An 18,334-nucleotide genomic window follows, 5' to 3' on the forward strand; every position below is an offset into this window, starting at 1 on the left:
TTCTTTTAAATTGAAGGGAAAAAAATATTTAATTTTATAGCTTTACAGTAGAATATATATGAATTGAAAGTTGAATCTGAAACTGCAATGAGTTAAGTCTATGGAAAGTATTTTAGTTTTGTTTGTTTATTTAAAAAAATGGAAATAAATTTTCTATGAAATATATATAATTTTGTTTTTGGTGATATCAAAACGTTAAGTAACTTTTACCCTCTTAAACAGAATTCTTCAGTGAACAGAGGAAAAACGCGATACATCCGAATGGGTGATATAACGCAGCTCGATGTAGCGAGGAGTTACAGTACGTTACACAAGGTTTTGACTAAGATTGTTTGAATAAAAGAAATATCTTGTAAATGTTAATCAAAAGCAACTAACGTATGAAATTATGTTAGTTACTAAAAACAAAAAAGTAGCTACTAATTAAAAAGCGCCTGCTGAATACAGGCAACTGTTAACTTAATATTTTAACTTCCATCTAGCTGACATAAACTTTATTTAAAAAGTAAGGAAAATTTTCTCACAGAGATTGGATGAAATTTTGATACATTATTCTGAAAAAAATAAATAAATAAATAAATAAATAAAATAAACGGTGTTAGAGAAATTATCGTAACAATAATCATCCTCATCATTAATCGGCCGATTGTGAACAGCCGAGCAATCGGTAAGCGGCCAATTTACTTATGAGCGCATCTTTAAATTCAACTGTAAATTATATCAATTAAATGTCATCACGAGGTTTTTTTTTTTTTCACACGTCATTCAAAAAAGCATAATACACGAATTCAAAAAAACAAATTGAAATCATTCCTTTCAATGAAAAAATAACATTTTTACTTCCTACTCTTTTGATGCATTTTTTCCACGAAAATGTCCTCTGGTTACGACGAAAAATGTAACACAAAATGCACTTTCTTATGCCTCGTAAACTCATCAGACCAACACCGCTAACCAAAATCATCTGTTGTGCCCAGATGAGTCAAACTCCAAAGGCTGCATTTAGTCCGTGGAGTTTGTGACAAAAATACACAAAACATTTCACTTCCGGATACCAGTCTGAAATTTTGCACAGTGCTTATATACATATCTAAGAACAAAAATCCGCCGGGAGGCATTTGATCAGAGGTCATGAACCCCCTGCGATGACGTCATCAAAATGGCCGCCTGATTAACGTAAGTACGTTCGTTCAATTGCTTAGAACTCCATTATAGATCTTAATATTGTGATATTAAAGTATATCATTTAAAAGCTCTTTAAAAGAACTATTTAATAGTGATTGATTTTTTTTCCTATCACAAATAGTTCGAGTTATTACAATTAACGTCATCAAAATGGTAGCCTGATAAAGGTAAGTTCGTTCGTTTAACTGCTTAAAACTACATTACAGATCTTAATATTGTAATATTAATGTAAATCATATGAAAGAACTGTTTAACAGAGATTGATTTTTTCCTAAGACAAGTAGTTTTAGAGTTATTAAAATTTCCATCATCAAAATGGCCATCGTGAAGAGGTGAAAAGTTTCGTTTAACTGCTCAAAACGCCATTAGAAATCATACTTCCGCAAAATATAGGTACACACTATTTAAAAGCTCTAAAATAAACTATTAAAATATGCATTTGTCCCCCTCCCCCGTAAATAGTTTTAAAACTTTCACTGCAATAACGTAAATACAGGGGACGGGGGGTGGAGCATTCTCATTGAACTGTTCCAACTGTTCCGCCGCATCTAACCCCACTGAAACTTTAAACTAAAAATTCCTTACCGAATTAAATACACATTTGTATTTTCACATAGTAATTAATTTCTCCTGCAAGTGCGAAAGTCTGCCTTCTAGTGACAAGAGTCAGAACGACTACTCGATATTTTCCCGACAACAAGCTGTAACTTTAGATAGCAGTCAGCCTAGCTCATTTCTTTACAGTTCAGCTGTTCTCAGCAATAATTAATTCTATGGTGATATGTTTATTATTCAGATATAATTTTCAATAACTGAATATTTGACTGGTTGATGCTGTAGCAAATAATATCAAAGGTGAGTAATATAATTCTATTACGATTTGAAATCGATAACTTCGATTTTGTTCCATCTAGCATTAAAATTATCATATAGCTTGTATTCATTACTTAATGTCCTTTTTAATAAGCAAAACGTATTAACTCACAATATTTTTTAGAATAAATTTTTCTCCTTTATTTGTTCCATGTGACCTCAAAATACTAACATAGCTTGCAATCATTTCTTTAATGTGCTTTTTAAAAAGTAAAATATTTAATGAATTGAGTGTTTGTAATCTAGGTCCCATCTACGCTCTACTAAAATGTATTCAGTGGGCTATGCCGAATGAGTATGGCAAGGATAAAATGATGGTCATGTTAGGTGATCTCCACATAGAAATGGCTGTTTCATCTGCAATGGGTACATGGTTTGAAGGAAGTGGATGGACTGATCTCCTAGTAGAAGCTCATGTAACAACATCGGGAAGAGCAGAAGGAATACTAAAAGTTTTTCTCGTGTGAAGAGAAGTCGATACGCTCACGAAGTTTCAGTAACCACTCTTCAAGTTCTGTTAGAGAAAGCGTATCAAAATCGAAAAGAGATATAGACGAAACATTTACAGACTGGGTTAAGCGAAGATCAGAAGAATCACCTCAGTTTAAGTACTAGAAGATGGAGCGAGAATGTATGCTTTCAAATCTGCTGCGCACTATTCGTCAAGGTAATTTCTCAGGTTTTATTGTCACTCTTGAGAACATATGTCCATGAATGTTTGCTCTTGATCGTACAAATTATGCCCGATGGCTTTCAGTATTTCTGTTCAATTTGATGCAGTTACCAGAGATGCGTCCAGCTATTTTCCAGGAGTTTCAAAGGAGACTGGGCTGGCTCCAAAACTAAGAGGAAATTTTCCAGTATGGCACACGACTATTTGCATGAGCAAAACAACAAATTAATTTAAAAAAACATCAACTAATCTATCACGTTTAAATCATGAGGCGTCATTAATACAATGGATGGTTGCTGGCCCCGAAGTTGTGTGCACGATTGGGGAGTTTGAAGAAATTCAGAGCCTGGGGGGGGGGGGGAGGTCTGACGTCACTACTGAAGAGCACCATGAAGATACTAGAAGCTTTTGTATTCGGTATCGTACTCATGTTTCCAGGCTAGTTGAAACATTTGAAGAACACGGGAATTCTTTCGAAGATGATGAGTTAACTACAGTAAACAGCAGAGTCATTCCATTTCAAATCAGGCAGGCAGGTATGAAAAGTGTCATATGACCATCACCGATTTTTTTGAAAAAAATACAGTAGTTACAATTAAGGTATATATGAACTATCCCAAAAGGATTTTGCAAGAAAAACTTTTTTTCTTCAGTTACAGCCTATTAAAATTCTGCACAAAGTCCGCCATTTTGCAACCGGCAAAACACTCCATTTGAAATGGACACTATTTCAAAAGTATTTAACCTATTTGAATAATTCTTTTTTCTAAAATAAATAAGGACCCATATATCCTCTAGACATCGTTTTTGAAAGTTTAGTTAGGTTTTTTGATAAAGAAAAAAATTCATTTTTGCCGCCCAAAAAACTGCATTTTTACCAATTTTATGATTTTTTTTCTCCATGAAAAAAAAGTTTTTTTTACTAAACGGAGATGGCAGTCTAAAGCCCTTATATGATAGTTTCATAACATATTTTATTAGAATCCTTGAGTGCATACAGCCTCGTAAATAAAATTTAAAATTTTGAAAATTTTCAAAAATTAGCGATTTTTGAAGTGATTTTACTCAAAAAACCCATTTTTTAAAAATCTAAAAATTGGCTCATTTGTACCCCATATAATGCTTAACTAGTGGATAGACACCGCATCCGGTATTTTTTCCCATAAAATGTTTTATGATTTTTTGAAAGTGACCTTATCGCCCATGGCATGCATGTAAAATAAAAATGTCTAATAATTTCAGTCACTGAAAATCTGATTATATTAATGCCTAATAGCTACAAAAACGGTGCACTTTATCAGGAACAACTAAAATCTTACTGACTTTTAATAATATATCAGTAACAAACTACTTTTGATGATCCAGTCAATTCGTCTTTTTGTAAGACTCTGTGTGTAGTTTATAGGTAGAAGAGCCTTTGGTGATTATATTAATGACTAGCTATGATAATGATGTACTTTATCAGTAACAGTTAAAATCTTTCCTTTTTTTTAAATAAATATTTGTTTATTTCGTCTCCAAATCTATGCATTCACCGTTACTTTCATATGCAGCAACAAATCATATTTTTTCTCTTTCAATAGTCATTCTCTTCAACTCGATTACACGACAGGGGAAATCATCAAAGGGAAGAACAATACAATGCATTTAAAACGATTAATTTTAATTTCGTGCTTTGGTTGTCATTGGCGAATGATGTCACATAATTTTTGGATCCTACCTCGTATGATTACTTTTATACGTAAGAATATTTATACTAAATTCAAACCGTAAAACTCACTTGTAGTTTAAGAATTTAAAAAGCCCACCTGTTTTATGAGAGAAGTAATCAATTGAACATGGTTGTAAGTTGAGGTAACCAAACAGATCTCACTAAAGGTGACTATTATAGCCAGGGATCCAATTTCTAACAAAAGAAGTGCAGGATCCCTATAGTCTTCAGAGCTTTTTTTAATGCTTAAGTGGCCTGAATTCGGTCAAAAATACAAAAATTCGAGTAAAACAAATAAGGAAGTATGGGAGCTCAGCTCCCATAACAATTAGGCGCTGATCAACAGAAAAATATATTTATATAACGAAATACAAAAAGGCGAATTGACTGGGTCATCAGATATTTTGAAAAAAAAAAAAAAAAACTGCTGGGTTTTATTCAGAATGGCATAGGAATGATGTGGAAAAAAAATTGGACTTCATATTCGAATTCAGTTTTGCGTTATTTTGGTTTTACTACAAAATTTCAAGGTGTACGAACGCTTTTGGGAGCCACTGAATTAGTCATTAATATAATCACCAAAGGCTCTTCTATCTAAAGGCTACACACAGAGTCTTACAAAAAGACGAATTGACTGGGTCATCAAAAGCGGTTTGATATTGCTATATTATTAAAAGTCAGTAAAATTTTATTTGTTGCTGATAAAGTGCACCATCATTGTAGCTATTAGGCATTAATCCATTAATATGATCAGATTTTCAGTGACTGAAATTATTAGAAATTTTTATTTTACATGCATGCCATGGGCGATAAGGTCACTTTCAAAAAATCATAAAACATTTTATGGGAAAAAATACTGGATGCGGTGTCTATCCACTTGTTAAGCATTATATGGGGTTCAAATGAGCCAATTTTTAGATTTTTAAAAAATTGGTTTTTTGAGTAAAATCACTTCAAAAATCGCTAATTTTTGAAAATTTTCAAAATTTCAAATTTTATTTCCGAGGCTGTATGCATCCAAGGATTCTAATAAAATATATTATGAAACTATCATATAAGGGCTTTAGACTGTCATCTCCGTTTAGTAAAAAAAACTTTTTTTTCATGGAGAAAAAAAATCATGAAATCCGTAAAAATGCAGTTTTTTCGCGGCAAAAATGAATTTTTTTCTTTATCAAAAAATCTAACTAAACTTTCAAAAATGATGTTTAGAGGATATATGGGTCCTTATTTATTTTTAGAAAAAAGAATTATTCGAATAGGTTAAATACTTTTGAAATAGTGTCCATTTCAAATGGAGTGTTTTGCCAGTTTTTTCCAAAATGGCGGATTTTGTGCAGAATTTTAATAGGCTGTAACTGAAGAAAAAATTTTTTTCTTGCAAAATCCTTTTGGGATATTTCATATGTCCCTTAGTTGTAACTACTGTAATTTTTTCAAAAAAATCGGTGATGGTCATGTGACAGACCCTGCCTGATCTGAAATGGAATGGCTCACAGAATTATTCTCTCGGAAGAAAGTGCCATTTCTGTGGTGTCAGCGCAAGCAATCGGAACAAGCCAATTCAATACATTTGTAGAAGGTCGCTTAGTGTTAATAAAATTATCTGTCCATGAGGTTATTAAAAGAAACAATTTCCTCTTGATGAGCAGCAAAAAAGTTTCTGTTAAGTCCAAATACAAGCAAAAAATTGTTGATTTGAGGAGGGACAGCACTCTTTATGCTAAGCTATATGTTACCTGCCATCCTGCCAAGCAAGGCAAATGAACGCAAAAGAATTTTTTTCCCATGAAAACAGCTCGTGCACACCTTCTATATCCAACCTTGGCAAACTTAGGAAACCAAGTACAGTAAAACCTGTAAAGTTGACCGCCTTTGTAAGTTGTCCACCTGTGTAAGTTGACCGCTTTTGTCAGGAACGGAATTAGTCCTATCTTATGTAATGAAGGAAACCTCTGTAACTTGACCACCTCTCTGTCTTGACCACCTGTCTATCTTGACCACCTGTCTATCTTGACCACTAATATACACCAGCTTTGGTTTGGAGTATTGTAAAAAGCCCTTTGTAAGTTGACCACTAGGCAAAAGCATTAGATTGTACTAAAAGTTTCATCAGTTATGCCTCAAATAAGTAACCAGACATTTTAGAAAAACCTATGAATATATGAATATTTATGTTTCCATCGAAAAACATTGGGCTAATGTTAAGTCCCAGAAAATGAGCCAAACTTCAATAAGAATTTATTTTGTTGAAAAATAGATTATTATGGTTACAAATGTACAAGAAAAAAATCAAATGAAGAATTTGAGTCACTTTTGACTTGTTATGAATTTTCAGGAATTGTTAATATCAAGTAAGTAGTTTTTCATAAGCAATGGGGCTTTTTTTTTATCAATTCACAGAAATTTTAAATTTGTATGATACTTTACGCTTCGTCCTGGTAAATAATCTCTAAAAATATTTAAACAACATATTTTCTTATTGTTTTAAAGTAATGTTAAACAATGAAAGTGAGTTTAAAGTATTCCAATTAGTTAAAAAATAAATGCATAGTACAAGAAATGACAAAAAAAAAAAAAAGTTTTCATTACTACCCTCTGTAAGTTGACCACCTGTCTAAGTTGACCACCAAAGTACTGCACCGCAAGTGGTCAACTTACACAGGTTTCACTGAATAACTCCGACGCAGTTTCCTGTATCGTCCAATCTACTGGACTGGATTTGACGGCCATTCCGGAACCAAATGCTTCTTCTCTAATCATTGATGGGACTGCACTGATTCACATGCTTGTTCCTCAGTCTACTCGAACTGTCCAACAATACTGCAATCAGATTGTGAAGCCGTACATTTTAATGAGACTAAAAAGCGTTGATAGGGTAGATTTAGTTTTTCACCGGTATTTAAAAGGAAGTTCGAAAAGCGACACGAGACAATCGAGAGGATCTGGGCCAAGATTGAGTATTAAATCCAATGTTTTGATACCAGAGTCATTTACTAAATTTCTTGCGAACGATAAAAATAAAGAGGAGCTTTCGAATTTTTGGCAGAAAATCTCGTGAAGATGGATCTACCAGATGGGAAGCAGGTTGTATGCACCTACAAAGACTCTGTAATTGCTTCAGTCAAAAACAATTTTGAAATCATATCTCCGGTATCCCACGTAGAAGACGATGCGAGACTATTCCTTCATGTGTGGCATGCAATAGAATACTCAGGTCATGCAAAGATCACCGTGAAAATTGTTGACAGTGGTGTTGTAGTGATTGCTATATATGTTTTTTCCAGGGCTGCGGAGTCGGAAGGAAAATGACCGACTCCGACCCCGACTCCGACTCCTGGATTTTTGAAACGCCCGACTCCGACTCCAACTCCGACTCCGACTCCAGATTAAAAAATGTTTTTTTAATTGTATTTTTTCATTTCCCTCTCTCCCTTCAGGGGAAGGGGGAAAACCTTTAAACAGAGATTGAAATATCATTTCTTTTTTAAGAAAATTTCGCATTTTGTTTTTTATTGTAAACCCAAGACGCATACAACGTTTTAAATTCAATTCAAAAATCAAATTTTTCAATAGTTACGAGTTTAAATGTGAGATGACTTAAAAATCCCTTTAAAAAAATTGAAAAGGATTAGCTGTAATTTGCCCCCCCCCCTCCCCCCCTTTAATGTTTAACAAAAATATATTGATCAAATCTTGTGCTTTCAATTTTTGAAAGCTGTAACTTGAGAGAAAAAAAGCTTTTTTTCAAAGTTCAAGTTCTTGAGAGGGAGTGGTTTGGTCCGTGTGATACTCATCTGGTAGGTGACACCAAAAGTTAATTTCAGAGTTAAAGCAAGCAAACTGAGGGACGGCTACAGAAAGTTCAAGCTAGATGATTGCCATAATGGCAGTTATTTTCTCATTAGTAGCTTTTTATACATATTTTATTGCCTAACATTTCAATTGGTAGTCAGTTTTTAAAAAATGCAAGGAGAGTCAGTGAAAATGAAAGAAAAAAAGAAGCCCGGAGTCGGGAGTCGGAGTCGGCATGTTTTATAACGACTCCGACTCCGACTCTTTTACCCCAAAATCAGTCCGACTCCGACTCTTCGACTCCGACTCCGACTCCGACTCCACAGCCCTGGTTTTTTCAAGAGTGCCGAAACTGAAAGAGCTATGGGTGGAGTGGAAAATATCTGCGCTATCTTCCTATCCACGTCTTGCATCGTACAATTCCACAAGGTGTTCCAGATTTTCTGCCTTTTTTCCATGCCTTTACAGGAGCTGACACGGTGTCTAGTTTTGCCAGCATTAGTAAAACTACTGCATGGAAAACGTGGATGACGTTTAGAGATGTTGACAAAGCTTTTTTGTACTATACTAAAGTACCCAAGAGCATCAATGAAGAAGATGAGCATTTCCTACTTATTCAGCGCTTCGTCGTCCTTGTGTATCATTCATCAAGCTCAATGGAAACCGTCACACACACACACAATGAGGCTAGGAGAATTTTCTTCACCCAGCAAAACAGACCAATTGAATGTATTCCACCATCTAGCAACGTTCTTCTGCATCACCTAAAGAGAGCAATATTGCAGTGTTCTCTATGGACAAAATGTCTTCAGCGAAATTTTCAGCTCTTGAATCCATGTCAGAGGGGATGAAAAAAAAATCGGTAAAGAGTTTGAACCTCTTTAGTATGTACACCACGAAATAACAATGGAGAAATTACAGGAGGAACTTACTCGTATATCATGTAAGTGCAAAGAGATGTGTACACGCTGTCGATGCATTAGATCAGGTCTGAATTGTACATTTTTTTGTAGTTGTGAGGGTCAGTGTAATGCGTAAAACATTCCTTAAAAAAAATTTACATTACAATTTTCGTTATAACTGGTACTTTTTCTTTGCATTAAAACGTGTAATTTTCGTCCATTTCTCTTATATGTTCAAAATGTAAGCATTTTAAACGAAATTGTTTCATTATATGCTAGTATTAATAGTTCAGTCCTCTATCCATTTGGGGTGGTGACTTTAATTATTTCTGCATTTTGACTTTTCTTTCATTCAATATATAGGTAAAATACTGACTAAAGGTATTAAAGCATGAAGTACAAATTTAAATTTAATGAAACTGGAAAGGTTCTTTCATAATGCAGGTATAACAGTAAAAGTTTTACTCCAATATCGGAGAATACAGAAAAGTCACTGTTTTCTTATCAATTTTCACGTTGATATTGTAATAATTATTAAACTATTTGTCTTAGAAAATAAAACTAAGCACTGCTGAAGAGCTTTTTAAACGGCTTTTAGATAATGTATTTTAATTTTACAATATTATGACCTATTATGTAGTTCTAAGCAGTTCAACCACCGTACTAACCGATACATGGCGGCCATTTTGATGACGTCACCATGGGGGTTCTTGACCTCCAATCAATTGCCTCCCGGCGTTTTTTTTTTTTTTTTTTGCTCTCTTATATGAATATAAGCTCTGTACAAAATTTCATATTGGTATCCGGAAGTGAAATGTTTTTGCACAAACTCCACCGACTAATTCCTACAGCTCTCTTGTGACAAAACACTTTTCATATAATTGATGCCATCTGAGCCCATCAAAGGTCCTAAGTTCCTTCGTGTACTTTGCATATGCCGAATAGCCTCCCGAACCCCTTCTTTATTACTCGAACGATGGATCGATTCATTCATCCTTCATTCTCTTTTAAAAATTCCCGAGAGCCTGTCGCCTATGTTTTTTTTACACCCCTCCTCTGTTTGTTGCACCTCTTTTTTGCTGCATTGACAGACCAATCTTTCTGTCTCTCCATTTCTTCACGACGCGGCAGCGTCCCAAGGGTCATTAGTAGACGATTGCCCGGGAAATTGTTGTTTGGAAGTAGCAAGTCACAATTAACGAATTTTATTTGCAGCATTGAACAAACATGAGATCAAAAGTGAAAATTTTTAGCAATTAATGTTTCTGCATGGATTTTTTTCAAATTCCGCGACGGAACTAGGAGTTTTCCTCGACGGGGGGGGGAGGGGGGGTGCAAGAGGTCCCGACGGGGTGGCAATTGCCCCCCTACCCCCTACTTAGCGCCGCCACTGTAGATGGGAAAATCATTTTTTTAATTCGACATTTAAAATCGTCTGCGCCAGATACTAATTTTTTCTAAGGAGTGAATTTAGCTGAGTGAATGCCATGTTTTTGCCATTTTTTCTCAAGTGTGAACAAATAGAATTCTTCAACTGTTTTTAGGCCTTCTCTAATAATGATGGATTTTTAAAAACTCCCCCCCCCCCTTTTTTTAACGTCTTTTTATTTGATTGTACAGCCTAGAGAGGATCGCTTAAAATTTTATTTTAAATTTGTAATTGAAATTTTCGTTACTGTTGCATTTAATCTTATCTGATCCAAAATTTACAATTTCAAAGTTATTCAAGAATAATAACGTTATTACGCTGATGTCGTTTTTGAGAAAATAGCATCTTTATTCCAATGGGGAGATTTGAGAAATGTTGTCCTTATTCAAAAGAGAATTTTTCAATCCTATATTTTCAATCCTTGTGTTTTTTTTTTTATTTGGAAATTTTTCTCTGTTCTCAATGTGGTTTTTGGGACTATTTTCCGCATTTTGATAGAGATTTTTAAAAAGACGGTTGGCGAAATTCTAAAACTGATAGCCTTGGATATCTCTCCACGGAAGAGGGAGTCCATTGTGACATTGAGTGAAAACCTAACTGCACAACAAAAGAAAAAATGATTTGTGCTTGCTAAAAACATGGTTTAGAGATCAAGAATTCGAAGAAAAGTGCAAAACTCTAGTTGACTCTATGCTCAGTAGAGTGAAAGTGGTGCTGGACAAAAAAAAAAGGGAGAGGGGGGGGCATACTAAGTGTTGATTTTGATTTTATAACTAAATGATTTGAATAATGGTGATTTTGTTTAAAAAATTGGCTTGATTCCATTATTTTTTACAAGGGTGTACTGTATTTAAGAAGCGTTTTCCATTTTATTATTATTTAATCGGCATTGGGAGAGTGATTATCCTCATTTGTATAATAGCCAATGATAGAGTAACGCTCCTGACGTCATCAACTATGAAACTTCGCTCAACGGCCTGATAATTTGATAATATGTTTTGGTAATGTTTAACATGCAGGTAAAGGCTTTATTGTGACAAGGCTGAACTGGATCCGGTAACTTAACTGTTTTACTGGTAAGACTCATTTCAGGGGAATGAAGAAATGAAAAAGTGGTTAACAATAAATGCTATCTGCTGGAGTTTAGGGTTAATCCACTGGAGTAACCCTAAATTTCAACTATCAAAATATCACCAAATAGGCAATTGCTTCGTTCAAATGTAGAAGCAATTTTCACCCGTCATATCTTGAAGGGCGATTTTCTAGTGAATGAATACTTACAATCTTGAATCGTCGAGCTGGCAGCAGTTTCTGTCAATCCATAACCTTGCAGAACTTGTACGTTGAGGCAGCAGCGAATGAAACTTTGTGTATCTGAAGAAAGAGGAGCGCCTCCACTCATAACAACACGTAAATCTCCTCCCATAAAGTTTCGATAGGTTTGTAAAAGTTTTCTGTAGAAAAATATTGCTTATTTATGTATCATAATAAACTTACTGGAGTTCGTTACAAAAAATACTATGGGGGGAAAAAAATAGAAAATTAATATCATTTGATCCGATGTAAAATAAACCCCTTACATTGGAGGAACTGAGTAGATGAAATAAAATAGATGACCAATGATTTTTCACAAGCAAAATACGCATGCGTTGAAAAAGATGTGCCCAACTAATAAAACCATAAGTTCACTTAAAAATATAGTTGGGGAATGTGGGGTAAAGTGAAATGGTTAAAATCACTTACTTTTTTTAAAAGAGCAAATTGGAAATTTGTTTTGAAAATTACGGTACATAAAGAAAGAACACTATATTTTATAATAAAACTTGCACTGAAACATTATTTTTTATTTTTGACAATAAATTTGCACCTTTAAAAAAAGGTGGAAATTTTTCCCTTCTTTTTTTCACGGGTTAAAGTGAAAAATAAATATTTTTCTAATGAAATATTTTCTATTCGATTGTTAAAGATATTTTTGATTGAATAAATGAGTAAATAAAATAATGAATGAAGAAATGAACATTAAATAAATTTATAAACGAATAAATAGATACATAAATAAGTTAATACATGAGAAAAATTAAATGAATTAATAAAATAGCAGATGAAGAAGAAAATAAGTCAATGAATTAACAAATAAGGGAATTTTTAAATGAAAGAATGTGAATGGGGGGAACAACTAATTATCTAATACATAAATGATTTTATAAAAAATTGAATAAGTAAATGAAATGGACTATATTTCACTTTGCCCCATCCACTTTGCCCCGCATGCACTTGACTAACTCTACAAAGTATTTGAAATACAAATAAGCTTAATATTAAGCAAATAAATATTGCATCGTATATTAGTAGGTGTCAATTAATATTTAAAATATAAATAACAATAACTTTATCATTTAATAATAACAAAAATAATTTTTAACTTACAACAAAATATTACAAAATGAGTATCATTTTTTAAAAATTGCTTGCATTATCATATTCTTTGATTTTCAGGGGTAATTTTTTCTTGACTGGAAGAGACTACACGTGCTACTACATAGTTAAAAAAATTACTAGGCAAGTGGCGTTAACAGCAGAGTAAATATTTGAACATTTCACTTTGCCCCATATTCCCCTACTTAATTATTTTTTCGATGAATGTTCTCTTTGGTTGATTAAATACATTGAAAAATAGTAGCTGTTATTTGTTATAAGCACTACATATTTAAGTGTACAATTTAGGAATCCTATTACTGGTTCGTCAAAAATTTACTAGGCTTTTTGCTGGAACATACAAAATGGTAAAATTTATTACATTTTTTTTTAAAACTAAGGTACACTTTTCGTAGATTTGTGTATTCTGCCGTGTGCAGGTAAATGGCAGTATCTGCAGAAATGAGTGTTCGAGATATTTGAAGAAATGTGCTCTGGATTCAGTACTAACAATAGAACCATGATGGAATTAGACGTTTTTTCCAGCTTTTTTTCAGTAGAAACTAAATAAGCGAGCTTGTACAGTAAAGATAACGTACAATAGATGATAAAAATGCAAAAAAAAAAAAAAAAAAAAAAGAAAAAAAAAAGAAAAATTTGCAGTTACTGCCTGCACACGTCAGTATTAATAATAATGCATAGAAATTCAAACAATGATGGACATATAATCATATGACAGAATTTTTAAAAACCGTAACTTGATCTAACTTAATGTCCATAAGTGGCCCTTTGTATGTACATTAACCTTAATTTTACAATGAAAGGAAAACAACGAGTTATTTCCTTGTCGTTTTGGTGGAGTGTCGGTCATGATTTGGGGAGCGTCTGCTGCGAAAGTTTAAAAATCTGAAGCATTCCTAAACGATGCATTTTAAAAGCTACAAGATAATCTGGAAAGATGTTTAATTTATATTTGTCATTGCTGAAGAGGACTAAATTGAGTGCAGTAAAATTCCAATCATCCGCATTCCAGCTATCCGAATCGCTGATTACACAAATCCCTTTCAGAATTTCAAGAAAAAGACAATTTTAGGAAAACTGGACTGACCTGTTCCTTTTTTGTAAATGGAAGAAAATAAACCAATTTAATTGTGTTTGTAATGAATATATTACCCTTATGAAAGGCAAAGAGTATTATGTAAAGTGGCATTCTGACGCTAAGTGAAGCATGTGCCCAAGGTGGACGCAATACAAGAATAAGTCTAACTACATAAGGTGCGAAATTTAAAGAAATAGTTAGAAAATCATGATTTCTTGTAAACTGGGAACAAAATGCCGAAAAATAATGAAGGGTTAAAATTAGTTACATTACTTCTGAACAAATTTCTAAAAAATCAAAGTGATATTGAGTTTGTAAAGCATTGCATGGAATCCGCAGCTGAAATTTCTGACCCCTTCCCTCTAAAGTTCTTGTTTTCAAAAGTTTGCTTACCTGGAATTACTATGGGTAGGAGAATTTTAAAACTGACTCCAGATATTGAAAACACGCAAAAAAAAAAAAAAAAAAAAAAAAAAAAAAAACCTAGCTGTTTTGCTGTAGAAGTTCGTTTTTTATTGTTAGTAAAAAGGCTCTTAAAAATACAGTGTTTTTTTTTTTTGGTTCTCTCATTTTCAACATGCGTATAAGCATTTAATTAAACCCGACCCTTTCTTCGGAAAAAAATTCAATTGTACATATTTTTGATTATCCGAATCAAGTCTGGTCCCAATTGATTCGGATAATTGTGTTATGTATTTTAAAAGGACCCCCTTTGAAATACTCAAAAGCGGTTAGTCTTTTTCAAATAAAGCAATCTGACACTTATTAATTTACATATTAATTTTGCGAAGTACTAGTAGACCAAATTTAATATTTGTCCAGCAAGTCAATTTAAAAACTTTAAAAACAAAATTTAGCTGCAACAGTGTTAGACACTTGTTTATTAATATTTAAAAACGCAATTTTCATGTTTTAAAGTTAACGAAAAATTCAATAGTGAATTTTCCCCACTCTTACCAGTCACTTGTTCCAAAACAGAAATCATTACCTGTTAAGTCTTGGGGTCTGGAATCCAATTTGTGACCAAAACTTTTTATAGCTCACTGCGAAGTCGAACATCAAACGAGTAAAAGTCCCTTCTCTTCCCGCAAGAAGCATAATCATCTTCCTTATTCTGTCCAACATGAGCTACAATCCAAAAAATGTTACAAATAAATCAAAGATAATGTCTACATTGCAACTATATGTATCAAATTTATGTTTTATCAGTTTATGTAAAAGTTTACGTTTAATTCCAGGTTGAAATCTGAGCGGTAAAAAGTTGTTTCCTTCCTATTTTACTGATGTATTTATTTATTGTTACGTATTCTTGTTATTATTATTATTATTATTATTGGTTTATTTATTTGTTTGTTTTATTTTAATTAATTTTATTTTAAAACTCTTAGTAAAAAATTGAATTAATATTGAATTGCTAATGAAACAAAATACATTTATTTATATAGCAGAAATAAAAATGTTTAACTATAATATTTATAATTTAGCAACTAAACTTCCTAATACCAATGCTAACTCTAAATGAGTTATCGTCACCTCAGAGCAACAGTAGGATATCTTAGTGTTATTCCTGGGATTAGTTGTCTTAGTGTTGCTCTGAGGCGATATTATGGTTAATTCATTAGTTTTATGTGTACTTTTAAACTATCAATATAATTATTTCGTTAAAAATCCTTAATGTTATTGCTCCCACGATTGAAAAAAAAAAAAAAACATGATAATTTTATAGCATAAACTTCAACTGCTAGGGATTTTAACAACAAAATAAAACTGAAATTTTAGAACAAGTAATCACGTAAAAAACAGATAAAGTATGAATATTTTTGTACTCCTGTATTTGTACATTTTCAAAATGTTTCTAATGATATATATATATATATATATATATATATATATATATATATATATATATATATAGGATAGCTAGTTTTTCCAGTAAATTTGTAAAGAATTGTTACTACACATTTTCATCCTTAATTAAAAGCTCTTTTCAAGTTCAAGTGTTTACAGATAGTTTCAAACCGAGAGGAGCAAGAACTAAGATTTCATTATTCAGCTTCTGCCGCTTATATACTACGTTCAACACTTCCTTTTTGTTCGCAGAACGCAAGTGTAGAACAATGATGGACTTCGTTTTTGTCGTTGTCGTCCTCAGTCTGAAGATCCGACGTTAAAAACTAAAAATGCTACTCAGTTTGGTTGCCGGGTGGAATTTAAAAGTAAAATAGAGAAAAATAAGATACGCGAAATGGGGGGAAGTTATTAAAAATGTTATCGACTAAAACGTTGTTATATTCATTGCAATACAGCAGCACTATGCAATATAGAGAAAAAAATAAATTTCTAAGTAGACAATTTTTTTACGCAAACGCATTTAACGAAGTCAAATTTAAAATAATCATTTAATATGCTTTTGCATTTATAGAAGTCATTGTGAATGCCTCATCCTTAATTTATTGCTTTCAACGTTGGAGGCAAAAGACAGAAGATCTAAGCAGTTTTCTTAGCTTATTTCTAACACACATTAATCTTCTATCAAATGAATGATTAACAGCTCTTCATCATGAGTTATTTATTAATGCACCACATAAAATATTAAAACTTTTAGATTTAATATTTTATGTGGTGCATTAATTCAAAATTTAGGTTCAAAATTTAGTCCCCTTAAATACATACTTTGATTAAAAAATGTACTTTTAAAATCTTAGAAAAATATGATTAATAAATGCTACTTGCTTCTTACCGGTACTGATACCATCAATGTTGGCTTCAAAACTTTCAAATCTCCCTTTGCTCCACTTTTTACTGCTGTGCTCTACATAAAAAAATAATAATAAATTAGAAAAATAAACAGATAGCTGCCGTCTAGACACTTTCAGTAACTTGAACATAAAGCAATTACTACACGGTTGCTTTCAAAAATGAAGCATTTGTGTTGCTCTAATTTACCGACTGTGCACAAAATATGAATGAGTGCCATTCGAGAATTGAGGCGGCGAGATGCAAAGGGATGAAAACACCAAAATAAAATTTTCGGTGCCTGAAAAAACGGTTCAGAAACGTTTCTGGCAAATGATTGACAGCTAATGTGTCCAATCTCTGCCAGTAACGTAACTTGCAAGAACCAGGGCCGTTCTCCCGTGAAAATCAGTAACCTTCCTGAAATTATCCCTGTATCTTTCTGAAGAACTTTGGAAATCCCCTCGGTTAAAGCCAGTCTAGACTTTTATTGTTAGGTTTAATGTAATTATTTAGAACTTTCCTGTGTAGAGTTACTAAGAAAGCTCCAGAAGCGTTAATACAACCATGGCCAAGGCTTAGGAGGAATTGATAGTAAGGACCAAGCATCTCCTTTGCCTTGCAGCTATCCAGAGATTTACTCTCTCTCAATGAGAGCTTTGTCAACCTGGACAGACCGTAATCGAACTAAAGCCGATATATTCATTAAACACTCTGAGTCAATCTTTAAACTGGCAGCTAAAAATACTTTTTACAGCAATGAAAAGTCTGCATTATAGCAATTCAGGAAACGTTTTTACAAATATATTTGATTTTGCGGGGAAATAAGTGAAAACCCGTGAAATCCCGAAACGTTCCATGGAAATAATCAGTGACTTTTCGGATTTTTTTACAGTGTGATTCTTGTGTAAAGTTCAAACCGTAGGTATACTTTCATTGAAAAATTTTTCATTATCCTGCTGTATAGCGAGCACCTGCCAGCGTGACTTTCACCATCACTTGACCAAAAACGGATGAGAGTTTTTCTTACTATTTGTGCTAGTTATTTCCAAATTTTTATTTTAGCATACCCCTTTGCTTCTAGGCGCTGTATTCAATAATTTTTCAAAATTGCGTTCAATAACTTACAAAATCTGTCAGTGTTTGTGGACTGGAGAACCCCACTTGTACACCAGATGAGGATAAATAGCATTCTGTTAAGAAATTATTAAAAAATGAAATTATAACTTATACACTACTTTCAATCGCAATTCTCAAAATAATAACAAATAATTGTCGTGTCTGGATTGAAATGGAATCTTACCTGATGCTAGCTCTAAGACATGAGCAGCCGGAAGATATGCCACATACGTGTCATCCTCACTGAAATTAAAAGTTAGTCTCAAGATTATTTTTATTTCAAAAAGAATCCAAAACTTTTATTCACATATTAAGAAACGGAGATGTATGATACAGTACAGGAATTAAGACAGGAATAACTGACTTAACTACAGCTTAAAATGACTTGTATGTATTA

The 18,334-nt window shown here is 33.0% G+C and overlaps 1 protein-coding gene across 2 annotated transcripts in view; it reads right to left on the minus strand.

Moving 5' to 3' along the window:
- Window positions 1-18,334, minus strand: part of LOC129218170 (fatty acid CoA ligase Acsl3-like) — a 103,760-nt gene that overhangs the window by 9,678 nt on the left and 75,748 nt on the right. For both annotated transcript variants that reach the window (XM_054852384.1, XM_054852385.1), the window contains exons 9-13: window positions 18,122-18,180; window positions 17,947-18,011; window positions 16,823-16,894; window positions 15,071-15,210; window positions 11,850-12,022 (exon numbers count right to left, since the gene is read on the minus strand). In XM_054852384.1, the coding sequence (XP_054708359.1) occupies window positions 11,850-12,022; window positions 15,071-15,210; window positions 16,823-16,894; window positions 17,947-18,011; window positions 18,122-18,180 (509 nt within the window). The remainder of the gene's footprint in view (window positions 1-11,849; window positions 12,023-15,070; window positions 15,211-16,822; window positions 16,895-17,946; window positions 18,012-18,121; window positions 18,181-18,334) is intronic.

Source organism: Uloborus diversus, chromosome 3 (genome assembly GCF_026930045.1).
Source record: "Uloborus diversus isolate 005 chromosome 3, Udiv.v.3.1, whole genome shotgun sequence".
Taxonomy (NCBI): domain Eukaryota; kingdom Metazoa; phylum Arthropoda; class Arachnida; order Araneae; family Uloboridae; genus Uloborus; species Uloborus diversus.